The following is a 12919-nucleotide window of genomic DNA, read 5'->3' on the forward strand; positions in this document are numbered from 1 at the left end:
AAGTATTTTTGAATTGAATTGAATTGAATGTTAGGTTGCCTTATTCAGGCCCAGGCTTCCCTTGCAAAAAAAAAAAAAAAAAAAAAAAAAAAAAAGTGATCTCAATGGGATTTGCCTGGTTAAATAAATTAAAAAAAAGGTTAACTGAACTTTTGCTTCTGGTGTGTAGATAAGATAAAATAAGATAGAGCTGTTTTTGATTCCACAGGAAATTGTTGTGCCAGAGTTTCGGTAACATGCACAAGGAATCACACAAGATATCAAAAATAACAGAGAATACAAAAATACCATCAATTAAGGTCTAAAACAAGTGCAGAAACATTAAAGTGTTTATTGTGGTGCAGGATTTATTTTATTGTCCTATGTGTAGAAAGGTGGAGGAGGTGAAAAGTTTGATAGCCACCACTTCCTGTGTTCTGTGGAGCACCTCAGTGGGTCAGGTGGTCTCAGGTGGTCTCAGGTGGTCTCAGGTGGTCTCAGTCTACGACTGAAGGTGCTGCAGTAAGAGTCCAGGGTGGCATGCAGGGGGTGTGATGTGTTGTTCAGGATCTGGAGCAGTTTCCTCAGCATCCTCTGCTCAGACACATCTGTCAGAGACTGCAGGTCCACTCCCAGAACTGAGCCAGCTCTCTTGAAGAGTTTATCGAGTCTGTTGGCATCAGCTTTCTTCACCCTGCTGCCCCAGAACACCAGACGCTGGAGACCAGCGAGTGGTAAAACATCTGCAGCATGCTCCTGCAGACATTAAAGGACCTGAGTCTCCTCAGAAGAAAAAGGCAACTCTGCCCTGTCTAGAGGGCATTGGTGTTAGCTGTGGCATTACATTTGTAATATTTATACATCTTTGTTTTGTTACATTCTTTCAGTTCAGTTTCACTTCTGGTACCGGATCATATTCAGTAGTGATTTTGCTTTTTTTTTTCACTTGTTTGTTAAACCACTGCTCTAAAGGGGCACCTAAACTCAAGGGATGAACCATTTATACATAATGGTTTGATACCTTTTTTTTCTTGTTGGATCTTAACAATAAACATGAAAGACTATAAAATTGGACATACATAAACTATTATTTTAGCACTATGGTGATCCCCTTAAAGTTATTAGCTGAAAATTTGGTACACAGATAACAGAAAGATGTTACCTCTCCTCTGTGTTAGGTCTTTCCTGAGTCATTTATTTTTCTTATTAAAAATAAAAACCTTTCAATTTTATTCATTGACTAATAGTTTTTAGGCCAGCCACTTTTTTCCTCAGTCATTCTCTTGTCCATCTTGCACAATTGATTTATTTGTGAATTTATTTTTTTTATTGTGGGACCATGGCACATTGAGCACAACAGTTGTTTTCAGTCAAAATGTTTCTAAAAGATCTTCAGGAAAGCTGCAGTCTTTACTCTAAACAAGATGAACACTTTAATTATTTGCGCAGTCTATAAAATTACCGGTACATTCTGATTTGATACTAAAAATTACTAAAATTTATTAATTTGTCACTGATTCATGAAAATGCTTGCTTTAATGAGTCTTTCAAATAAATTACATGCAGCAGAGTAGCTACTATAATTAGTCTGAATAAGTTATGTAATTATGTATTCCAGTAAAATACACATCCAAATCTCAAGTATGATTTATTTATGAGCACATTTAAATACAACAGGTACAAGGTATTGTACACATAATCTAGTTGGATCAATGTAAAAATACAGTATTTGAGTTGTTTAGGTACTTTCCAGCGCTGTTATTATTCATCTGAGCTGGATTCTTTTTTTTTTTTTTTTATCCCCAGAGACAATTCAAGTGGGCGTTATAATAGTTTGGGCTGTTTTAATTACTGATATAAATCGTCACCGCCCTCTAGCGGACATAATGAAACACGCGAGCACGCACACGTTATTTAATACAAAACTTTATACCTATTAAATATCTAGTAGTTTGACACAAGCTATAAAATTTAATACTTTTAGATTTGTTAACGTCAGTTTTCACTTCCGTTGTGAGAATGTCGTTGCCTGCGGAACTAAACACCGGCTGATGTTTCCCTACGGACGACTTTCGCAGCTGTACCTACATGTGTTGTGCTTTTCAAATCAGTCAGTAGAGCAGCGTATTCTCTTAAGTTTATATATAAAAACACTAACATGTCTTCTGCCGATGTAGTTTTAGGTTTTCTTGAAGACGCGGAGCCGTGGCGGCTTCGAGCCTCTCAGTTCCCCAGTAAAGTCGGTGGGAGGCCGGCGTGGCTCAGTCAGACAGGCCTACCCTCTGTGTCCGCGCTGGAGTGTGAGATCTGCGGGCTGCCGATGGTCTTCCTGCTGCAGGTTGGTGTTATGGAGAAGGGAGGAGGTCTACCGAGACACTTTAGTTATTCCCCCTCTTGTGTTACTTTTATGTTCTTACGGAAAATGTAATTAACCTGAAAATCCCCCAGACTCTGAAAATTGTTAATTTAATCTTGATAAATCAAAGAGATCAAAGACTAGACTGCAGTATTAATGTAATAGGCGTTGGTATTTTATCTTCTTATTGCTTGAATAAACTGGAAACAGTTTATTTTCATTTATCTTTAAACATTAACTCAAACTTTTACTAGCATACTCAAAAATAAAACAGATTTACACCTATTAATTTTTCTAATTTCTCAGAGAGACATGAATAATGCATACATATTTGTAGTTTAGACAGCGTTATTAGCTTTAAAAAGGCCACCTTTCACTTCAAAATTTCACTTCTACTCATTTGTGCAAAATTTAAACACAATTTTTAACTTTCCATTAATTTTCTTGCAACGTAATGCTTTCTAAATTAAAACGATTCTGGATTTATATCTGACAAAACTCACCCATGAGCTTTCACATATGGAGCATTTCTCCTTATAAATCATAGTCTTATTCTGCTGCAGGTATACGCTCCAATATCAGGATGGGACAGAAGTTTTCACAGAACCCTCTTTCTGTTCTGCTGCAAAACTCCTAAGTGCTATTCACGAAATGACAACCGCTGCATAAAAGGTTACAATCATTACGGCTTTTATGTTTTGTCTTTGGTCACTTACATGTTAGCACAGCAGCTGTAACTTAATCGTGCTGCATGATTTAAACTATTCACACACAATATAATTTTTTACTGGTTTTCTGATTGTTTTGTCTTTTATGACAGTTTTCAGGAGTCAACTCCCCAGAAAGAATGACTTCTACCCTTATGACCCTCCTCCAGGTTTGTCCTTGTTATATGCTTGTACTATTTTACATTAATGGGAAAAAAAATCGGGAATACTGACTCAGCTAAAATATTAAGACTGTAATATTTGCAGTCCTGTAAATACTGTAAAATACATAAACGTGCATTAATTTAAAATTGTGCTATTTTAACTTTTTATTCTGTTTTGCTAGTTGTTCAGCTTCTAACTTAGCATTATTTCAGGGTCTTATGTAATCACTGTAAAAAACTGCGAAAACAATTGATCGAAGGAGTTGATAATCCACCGCTGCCCAACAAAAATGCATTTTTATCATCTTCCTGTAAAAATCTGGCCGTTAGAATCACCACATTTTTTGTTTCCTTTTGGCGGGGATTTTGTTCAGAGGATGAACCACAAAGCGACCCAGAGGAGGACCACAGTGTCTTACCTGTCTCTCAAGTTAAACTGTGTTGGGTGTGTGGTTGCCCTGGCAACAAGACCTGCTCCCGCTGTCACGCTGTAACCTACTGTGGGAAACACCACCAGACTGTCCACTGGAAACACTCTCATAAGAAGGAGTGCTGCAGTCCAGGTACACGTGTATCCAGTTCAAACACTTACTGCAGCTTCAGCTCAGAGTCAGAGTTTGTTTTCAATCTGCTGCTTTGTCTGTCTCAAAATTAAGAGGCCTCCTCCGTCACAACTTCACCTCTTCTTTTTCCTGAATCTGAGCTGGTCACTGAGCCTGAGGAGGAGCGAGAAGACCCAGAGGCTGAGGAAGATGAGGGTGGCGTTCAAAAAAGTGCTGATGGTCCTTCATTAGCAGAGAGTAAGCTTTCAGTTGAATTAGAAACACGTCTGTTTATTATATTCGCTGCATAAATGTGTCATTTTAGTGCCAGCTGAAAATATTTGATTGTTTTGTTTATTTCATGACGGTTTTTTAATTGTATTTGTTGCCCATCAGCTCTGGCAGAAGCAGATTTGGAGGAGATGGCGATGCATGAGACTGAAGACAACAAAGTTTTCCAGCGGTTCAAAAAGAGGATCGCCTCAGAGCCGCATCAGGTGAGAAAAACTTGGCAGCTCAGCGTTATGAAAATTCACACAGATGTTCTTCTTTGTGACCGTTTGACAGTCTTTCATCTCATCCAGGTGATACGTTACAGTCGAGGAGGCTGTTCCCTGTGGGTCTCCTCTCATCACATCCCTTCAGACGAGGATATCCCACCATGCACCTGTGGAACCAAGCGGACGTTTGAGTTTCAGGTCATTATTGATTTCAAACTCACAATAATCTTAACTTAAATCAGTTTGAGGTCTTTATTAAACTCTCAATGTGCACAGCTTTAAATTTGCATGTGTTATTAAGACTGATGCGTTTTACAAAACATTTTTAGTAACACAAATGCTTTTATTATATAATTCAAAATGTCCCATGACAAAATAATGTCATTGTATATGACCTCAGAAAAGACTGATGCATGTTTAGGACCAATATGTGAAGAAAACAGTTTTGTTGGTTGAGAGTAAAAACTAACAATCATGTGTTTGTGTCTGTAGGTGATGCCTCAGCTCTTGAACAGCCTGTGTGTGGACTCAACAGGTGTTAGCATTGACTGGGGGACTCTGGCTGTTTACACCTGCTCTGACAGCTGTAACCATGACGACCAGTACTGTCCCGAGTTCATCTGGAAGCAGGACTTCAGCTCAGATCAGCACACACAGATGAAAACACATAAATGAGCTTTCTGTGTAGCTGGATGAAATTCAGGTTGCTGATCAGTGTTTACTTTAAAAGTGGACTGAACCGAGACGTCTAATAAAATGGTTTTATGACTGATTTATTTTCAGAAACGATCAGCAAAGATGTCCACAGTAAACATGCATCTTATCCTGCCGATGGAAGTTTTTATTTAATTTTAAAGAAATGCATAAATATATTGGTCTACGTTTAGTTAACTACACATCATGTTGCTCTTGGACTGTACTGATCTCTCATTTCTGAGGGCATTCAAATAAGACAGTATTTTTATATATGGCAGATCTTAAACCTTCATACAGATTTTTTAAGCACCATTCTATATTTAACAAGAGTGACCCAACTTATTAAAACTTCAGATATTCAAACAAAGGTTGTGCTTTATTAAAAATGTATTTACTTTTACTTAATGCATAATAGGATATTAGCTTTTTAGGCACCTGAAGGACTCTCAGATTATGAGAAACGAAGTTCTCTGCTCTGATGAGACAAAGATTGAACTCTTTGGTGTGCCAGGTGTCATGTTTGTAGAAAACCAGGCAGCGCTCATCACCAGGCCAATATCAAATTCTTCTTTCGGCTTTTCCCTCTTCAGGGGTCGCCACAGCGAGTCATCCTCCTCCACCTCACTCCAACTACCTTCATGTCCTCTCTAACTGCATCCATATATCTCCTCTTTGTCTTTTTCCTGGCAGCTGCATTTCTAACATCCTTCTACCAATATACCCACGGTCCCTCCTCTAGATATGTCCAAACCATCTCAGTCTGGCCTCCCTAACTTTATCTCCCAGTTGTTCAACCTGTGCTGTACCTCTGATGATCTCATTCCTAGTCTTATCCATCCTCGTCACTCCTAAGGAGAACCTTAGCATCTTCATTTTTGCCACTTCCAGTTCTTTCTCCTGTCTTTTTGTCAATGCCACCGTCTCCAGACCATACAATATAGCTGGTCTCACCACTGTCTTGTAAACTTTTCCTTTGACCTTTGCTGACACCCTTTTGTCACAAATCACTCCTGAAACTTTTCTTTATCCACCCCATCCTGCCTGGACTCTCTTTTTCACTTCTTTACCACATTCCCCATTTTCCTGGACAGTGGACCCCAAGTACTTGGAAGTTCTGCACCTTTGTGACCTCTGCTCCTTGTAGCCTTACTGTTCCACCAGCTCATTTACACACACATGTACTCTGTTTTACTACGGCTGACTTTCATTCCTCTTCTTTCAAGTGCATACCTCCACGTCTCCCAAGTTCTCTTCCACCTGTTCCCTGTTCTCACCACAGATCAAAATGTCATCTGCAAACATCATAGTCCATGGGGATTCTTGCCTGACCTCATCTGTTAGTCGGTCCAGAGCAAACAAGAAGGGGCTCAGCGCCGATCCTTGATGCACTCCCACCTCCACCTTGAAGCTATCTGTCACTCCTACAGCACATCTCACCACTGTCCTGCTGTCATACATGTCCTGTACCAGTCAAACCTACTTTTCTGCCACTCCAGATTTCCTCATACAATACCACACCTCCTCCCTCGGCACCCTGTCATATGCTTTTTCTAAATCCACAAAGACAATGGAGTTCTTTCTGAACTACTCTGTACTTTTCCATCAGCATTCTCAAAGCAAAGATGGCATCTGTGGAGCTCTTTCTTGGCATGAAACCATACTGCTGCTCACAGATAATAGTCACCTCTCGTCTAAGTCTTGCTTCCACAACTCTCTCCCAGATCTTCATCGTGTGGCTCATCAACTTAAATCCCCTGTAGTTGCTACAACTCTGTACATCACCCTTGTTCTTAAAAATGGGCACCAGCACACTTCTTCTCCATTCCTGAGGCATTTTCTCACACTCAAATATGCCACTGAATATTTGGGTCAAAAACCTCACTGCTATATCCAAGATATTTCCAAACCTCCACTGGTATGTCATCAGGTCCTACTGCCTTCCCCTTCTTCATTCTTTTCAGAGCTTTCCAGACTTCACCCTCACTAATCTTTCCCACTTCCTGGTCCACAGTTTCTATGACCTCTACTCTTCTTTCTCTTTCATTCTCTTCATTCATTAGCTCCTCGAAGTACTCCTTCCTTCTTCCCATCACACTCTCCTCACTTGATAGAACATTACTATTCCTATCTGTAATAAGCCTAACCTGCTGTACATCCTTTCCAGCCTAATCCCTCTGCCTTGCCAATCAGTACAAGTCCTTCTCGCCTTCTTTAGTGTCCAGTCTCCCATACAACTCATCGTACGCCCTTTGCTTTGCCCTAGCTACTTCCCTCTTTGTTCTACATCCCATCTCCTTATATTCCTGTCTCCTCTCTTCAGTCCTCTGTCATATTTCTTCTTGGCTAACCTCTTTCTTTGAACGGCGTCCTGCACTTCACTATTCCACTACCAGGTTTTCTTATCATCCATTCTCTGTGCAGATGACACACAAGTACCTTCCTACCTATCTTTCTAATTACTGTTGCTGTAGTAGCCCAGTCATTTGGAAGCTCTTTCTTACTACCCAGAGCCTTTAACAGCTCCTCTCTGAATTTCTCACAACATTCTTCCTTCTTCATCTTCCACCATTTGGTCTTCTTCTCCGATTTTACTCTTTCTCTTCTTCACAACAACAGTCATTCTACACACAACCATCTGATGCTGTCTGGCCACGCTCTTCCCCGCCACAACCTTACAGTCTCCAATCTCCCTCAGGTTTCCTCTTCTACACAGAATGTAGTCGACCTGCGTACTCTTTCCTCTACTCTTATAGGTCACTATGTTCCTCCCTCTTTTGGAAATAGGTATTGACTATAGCCATTTCCATTCTCTTGGCAAAATCCGCCACCATCTGTCCTTCCTGGGTTCTTTCCTTGACACCAAATCTACCCATCACTTACTCATCCCCTCTGTTTCCTTCACCAACATGTCCATTCAGGTCTGCTCTGATCACCACTCTCCTCCCTGGGAATACTCTCTATCACTTCATCCAGATCTTTCCAAAATGTATCTTTCTCTTCCTCATCACATCCAACCTGTGGAGCATAACCACTGATTATGTTTAGCGTCAGACCTTCTACTTCCTTCAGGCACATCACCCTATCTGACACTCTCTTCACCTCTACTACATTCTTTGCCAACTCCTCCTTTAGAACCACCCCTACCCTATTTCTCTTTCTATCCACACCATGATAAAACAGTTTGAATCCTGCTCCAATGATGCGAGCCTTGCTGCCCTTCCACTTGGTCTCTTGGACGCATAAAACATCTACTTTTCTTCTCTGCATCATGTCAGCCAGCTCTCTACCTTTGCCTGTCATTGTCCCCACATTTAGAGTTGCAACCCTCAGTCCTACATTCTTCACTTTCCTCTTCTCCCTCTGTCTCCTGACACGTTTCCCTCCTCGTGGTCTTCGACTAACGGTAGCACAATTTCTGCCGGCACCCTGTTTGTCAACAGCACCGGTGGCGGTCGTTGTTAACCCGAGCCTCGACCGATCAGGTATGGTTTTGCTTTGATGAATTTGCATTATTGTTTTGGCAAAAGTGTTTTACATCGGATACCATTCCTGACACAACCCTCATCATTTACCAGGGCTTGGGACCGGCACAAGAGATACACTGGCTTGTGCTCCCTAGTGGCTGGTTTAGGCCAATATCAAATATATATATATATATATATATATATATATATAAAAAACAGTGAAGCATGGTGGTGGCAGCATCGTGATATGGGGATATTTTTCAGCAGCAAGAACTGGCAGATAGCCAGAATAGAGGGAAAGATGAATGCAGCAATGTAGAGACATCCCAGATGAAAATCTGCTCCAAAGCGCTCTGGACCTCAGACTGGGGCGACAGTTTATTTTTCAGCAGGACAACCCAAAGCTCATGGCCAAGATCTCAAAGGAGCTGCTTCAGGACCACTCTGAAAGTCCTGGAGTGGTCAAGCCAGAGTCCAGACTTTCATCTGATTGAACATCTCTAGAGATATTTGACAATGGCCGCTGCACGGACGTCTCCCAGAAGTACTGCGAAGAAGAATGGGACAAACTGCCATAGGTATGCTCAGCTTGAGGCATCATATTTGGAGGTTGTAATTGCTGTCAAAGGTGGATCAAGAATGTATTAAGCAAAAGCTGTAAATATGGTACTTGCCTAAATGTGAATTCTTAGTTTTCTACTTTATATACATTTGCAAAAATATTTTTCATACTGTCACAATGGGGTAGTGTAGAATTTTGAGGAAAGGCATTTCAATAATCTCCTTCATGCTTTCTCAAGATGAGTCTGCGATGAGAGTTATTTCAAAGCAGTCTGCTCCTCAGATGTTAACTTATTTTTATACATGAACGTTTCTGTTCGGTGCCAAGACAACTTGGCGCTATATATATATATATATACTGAATTTAATTGTTTTTTATTGCATTCACGATGTCTGCGGAGTGCAGAACAAGAATTAATTTGCAGACTAAAACTAAAATGTTATCACAAAAACAAGACATTTAATGTTAATATGTGCAGCTTTATTAATATACTGGGCAGCACGAATGGTTTCAGAAGCATTTGATCTAAAAAGCTTTCTAATAAATCTGCAGACAGCACAGACGTCAGCTGGAAGAGAGAGATGGTGAAAATACCGTACTTGACCAAACATGTTACTTTAATGCACTGTGTAACAAACACTGAGTTGACTGCAAAATGTTTTCATGGTTGTTGCGTGTGACAAGTTGAATCTGTATTCAACACACAAGCACATCAAGAAGTGTACATTGCTCATTCACTTAAAAATAATTAAGTGTCCAAATAAAAAGACAACCAGAACAGGTAAAACAGCTAACACGCATCCAAAATATGAAATGAACAAAAACTATTTAAACTTTCCAAACATTTTCTGCCAACATACTGCCACTTGGTGCTTTATTTAAAACTCGGATAAGTTATTCCTGCAGTTGGAGTCACTTTCCCACTAATGAAATACAAAAATATATGTACACGCTCAAATTTAACCATTAAATACTTATTTCTGTAATAAAAAAGACCATCTGTCTTTTTAAGTAAAATGCTTGTTTCAAATACACCGATCAGCAAAAAGTTAAAGTCTGGAAGTACCTAAACCAAGTTAAAAAATAAAAGAATACAAAAAAAAAATAAAAGGTGGACAAGCAAGAACCTGATGAAAACTTTAGTGAGAGTATTTACATTAATTCAACTTTAATTATTTTAAGGGTATAAATCCTCAATAACTGTTCAGGAAATTAGGCTTTGGAAATTAGGAGTTGGAACAGATTTGTGCATGTATCAATAAAACTTGAGAAATTAAAAAGAAAAGCAATGTACAAAAGTATTTAAAACGGTTTCAAATAAAACAGATCAATCAAGACTGATTTTCTCAACAATATTTTACATTTTCTTACAGTTGTATTTACAATTATGCGTGTGATGGAGCAACAAAAACAAAAATGCAGGAAAAAAGAACAGGAAAATGGACCTATAATCTTGTTTAAAATTTTTTTGGGAAAAAAAGTCACAACATTGTACAACAGCCCTTACAGCCTTACCTGTGGAGCTCAACATTTATTGAAAAAAAGAGCTTGAAGTAAAAAAAAAAAAAGTTGGGGAAGTAATTTCCAGGTTCTACGTTGTTTTGCGAAAGCCTTTTAGAATGGGGTATATGTTGTCAAATGCATCGTAGATCTCAGTTCTTACTTTGGCCCCTATAAAACAAAAACACCCATCAGTAAGCAGATAAGTCTATAAAGCAGAATAATCTGTATATATCGATGTATGATGTATCTACTATATTGCGATTCAAAACATTTTTATTTGATTTACAATCTTAATTAAAAATGCCCACTAAACAATAATCACAAACTAATTTTTCAACACCAAGCTTTACCTGTAAGTACTACTTTTCCAGAAACAAAAATTAGCAGGACAATTCTGGGTTTGATCATCCTATAAATCAATCCTGGAAACAGCTCGGGCTCATAACTGCAAAACACAAGTTATTTAATTGATAAATAAAATAAACACTTTAAAAGCTATCATTTCAAATGTTTATTTTTTTGGTTCTGTGTGTGAAAGGTTACCTGCTAAACTGCTGATGAGTGAGAACCAATCCCTCCAGTCGAATTGGAAACTTCACATCACAACTGCCCACCATGTTCTGAATCTTGAAGTCCAAAAACTTGGCGGGGAACCCAAGCTTCTGCACCACACGAGCATATTTTCTAGCTGCTAACCTTGACTGTTCCTCACTGGAAAGAGTGAGTTAGTTAGAGAGAGACAGAGCCCCTTGAAGGTGGTACTAAAAAAAGATTATTTAGTAGACTTTTTGTGACAATGACATTGTTTAAGGTTCTGACCTTTTTGCTCCAGTACAGACCATTTTCCCAGAACTGAAGATGAGAGCAGTGGTCCTTGGTTCTCGTATTCTCATAATGACAGCAGCAAAACGCTAAAAAAAATAAAATAAGTATTACATTGCATGATACAGATGATATAGATAAGGGGAGCTAATAATTGTAGTCTTACCTTCGGGTTGTATTCGGCATTTCTGGCTCTCAGGGCAATGGTCTTCAGATCCAGTTTACAGCCCAGATTTACAGTAGATACTATGTTTCTAATTGTAAATAAAAAACATAAGCAGAAGAGAAAGAACTGCAAAAAAGACAATCTTATAAAATGAAACTGTAGATTTGTCTGTGATTATAAGCCATATTTCTGTTCAGTGAAATTCAGACTCCTGGGTAAGTAAATAAACTTTGGCTGCATAAAATCTATGTCAACAGTAAGTGAAACTAAAAAGCATGCATAAACAAAAATTGTACAGCCTCTTGATGTATTCTTATGTAAGCTCAGGGTATTTTGCCCTCTCACAATTCTAGGAAAGCGTGTTTTAAAATATTCATTTAGTTAGATATGAAAACATACTGTAGCTGTGGTACAATTCCAGAGCTCTCTGAGGCAGGTGTAGATGGTGTGATGGGAGTCATGGGGGTTACTGGGTTGTTAGAGAGCGGGGGATTTCCTGGGAGCGCTGTCGTGGTCGAACCAGCTACTGTCTGGGAATGAAACAGTTGAGGTGCTTGCCCCAATGTCCCCGGAAGGCCTAGGTCAAACAGTTTAATTTGTATTTACAGATAGAACTAAAAGTAAAGAATATGTTTGGATGTTGCTGAGAAAATGGCAAGGACATCAATAATGGTACTGTACGTGGTACCTGTGTTGGCCTGCTGCGCTGCTTGTTGTTGCTGCTGCTGCTGTTGTTGTCTCTGCTGTTCCTCGAGTATAGACAAACTGTTTGTGTTCTGTACTGGCTGGGGTGTCAGGCCCGAGCCATATGGTATAGGACTGAACATCTGTAAGGGGGTCATGGCACCCTGCACAAAGAAATACATTTTTTTACTTAAAAACACACACAAAAAGCTTTTGGCATTTCTGTAAATGGTCATTTATCAAAAGCATATTTAATAAACCAAATGCGCTGATTAAACTTTGATGGAAATAAAGTTGCCATTTAGAAGCATCAGTGCGACTTGTGGAAAATGTCAGGAGGTAGACCAGAAAAAAAAGACCTTGTTACCTGAGGCGACGGCAGTCCTTGAAAAGGCGGTATGCTGTTGTTCTGATCCATCTCGTCAGCTCCTCACACTCCGACACAACCACCAGGAGCAGGCAGTAATGTAAATCTGACGAAGTTCACACAGCAGGAGGCACCAGTGGGGTCTATGAAATATCTGCGCCACACACACAAAAAAAAAAAAAAAAACTTTTTTTTAAATAAAAACACCAAATGTACCGAACTCCGCAAAAAACAAACAACTTCTTCTAATCCCTACTTACCTTCCTGCAAGAGAGACAAGCACCAGTTGTGTGAGCCATACGTCGCATTGACGTATGGCTCACACACAAACTTTAGCTCTTCTACAAGCTTGGCGTTTCAAAGAAGCCATTTATCCCCTTTAACCACGCGCATTGTGTCAGTTTAAA

The 12919-nt window shown here is 39.5% G+C and overlaps 2 protein-coding genes across 2 annotated transcripts in view; one reads left to right on the plus strand and one right to left on the minus strand.

Moving 5' to 3' along the window:
* Window positions 1-2052: 2052 nt before the first annotated feature.
* On the plus strand, window positions 2053-5275 carry pdcd2 (programmed cell death 2). Its single transcript, XM_037697491.1, has 8 exons — window positions 2053-2317; window positions 2899-3007; window positions 3156-3212; window positions 3581-3769; window positions 3863-4006; window positions 4145-4245; window positions 4333-4446; window positions 4741-5275. Exons 1-8 carry the CDS (start codon window positions 2138-2140, stop codon window positions 4921-4923), a joined length of 1077 nt encoding a protein of 358 aa, XP_037553419.1. The 5' UTR covers window positions 2053-2137; the 3' UTR covers window positions 4924-5275.
* A 4097-nt stretch (window positions 5276-9372) lies between these two features.
* LOC119430056 (TATA box binding protein) overlaps window positions 9373-12919 on the minus strand; it is a 4312-nt gene continuing 765 nt past the window's right edge. The window contains exons 2-9 of the mRNA XM_037697492.1: window positions 12513-12666; window positions 12150-12309; window positions 11861-12038; window positions 11462-11549; window positions 11293-11384; window positions 11017-11184; window positions 10824-10918; window positions 9373-10641 (exon numbers count right to left, since the gene is read on the minus strand). Of these exons, the coding sequence (XP_037553420.1) occupies window positions 10562-10641; window positions 10824-10918; window positions 11017-11184; window positions 11293-11384; window positions 11462-11549; window positions 11861-12038; window positions 12150-12309; window positions 12513-12563 (912 nt within the window). The 5' untranslated portion in view covers window positions 12564-12666 and the 3' untranslated portion in view covers window positions 9373-10561. The remainder of the gene's footprint in view (window positions 10642-10823; window positions 10919-11016; window positions 11185-11292; window positions 11385-11461; window positions 11550-11860; window positions 12039-12149; window positions 12310-12512; window positions 12667-12919) is intronic.

The sequence above is a fragment of the Nematolebias whitei genome, chromosome 2, assembly GCF_014905685.2.
Source record: "Nematolebias whitei isolate Nwh7 chromosome 2, NemWhi1, whole genome shotgun sequence".
In the NCBI taxonomy this organism is placed as follows: domain Eukaryota; kingdom Metazoa; phylum Chordata; class Actinopteri; order Cyprinodontiformes; family Rivulidae; genus Nematolebias; species Nematolebias whitei.

Coding starts and splice junctions, on each gene's coding strand:
- pdcd2 (XM_037697491.1), top strand. CDS start 2,138: ATGTCTTCTGCCGATGTAGTTTTAGGTTTTCTTGAAGACGCGGAGCCG. Junction 4,007..4,144: donor TGGTCCTTCATTAGCAGAGA/GTAAGCTTTCAG, acceptor GTTGCCCATCAG/CTCTGGCAGAAGCAGATTTG. Junction 4,447..4,740: donor AGCGGACGTTTGAGTTTCAG/GTCATTATTGAT, acceptor TTGTGTCTGTAG/GTGATGCCTCAGCTCTTGAA.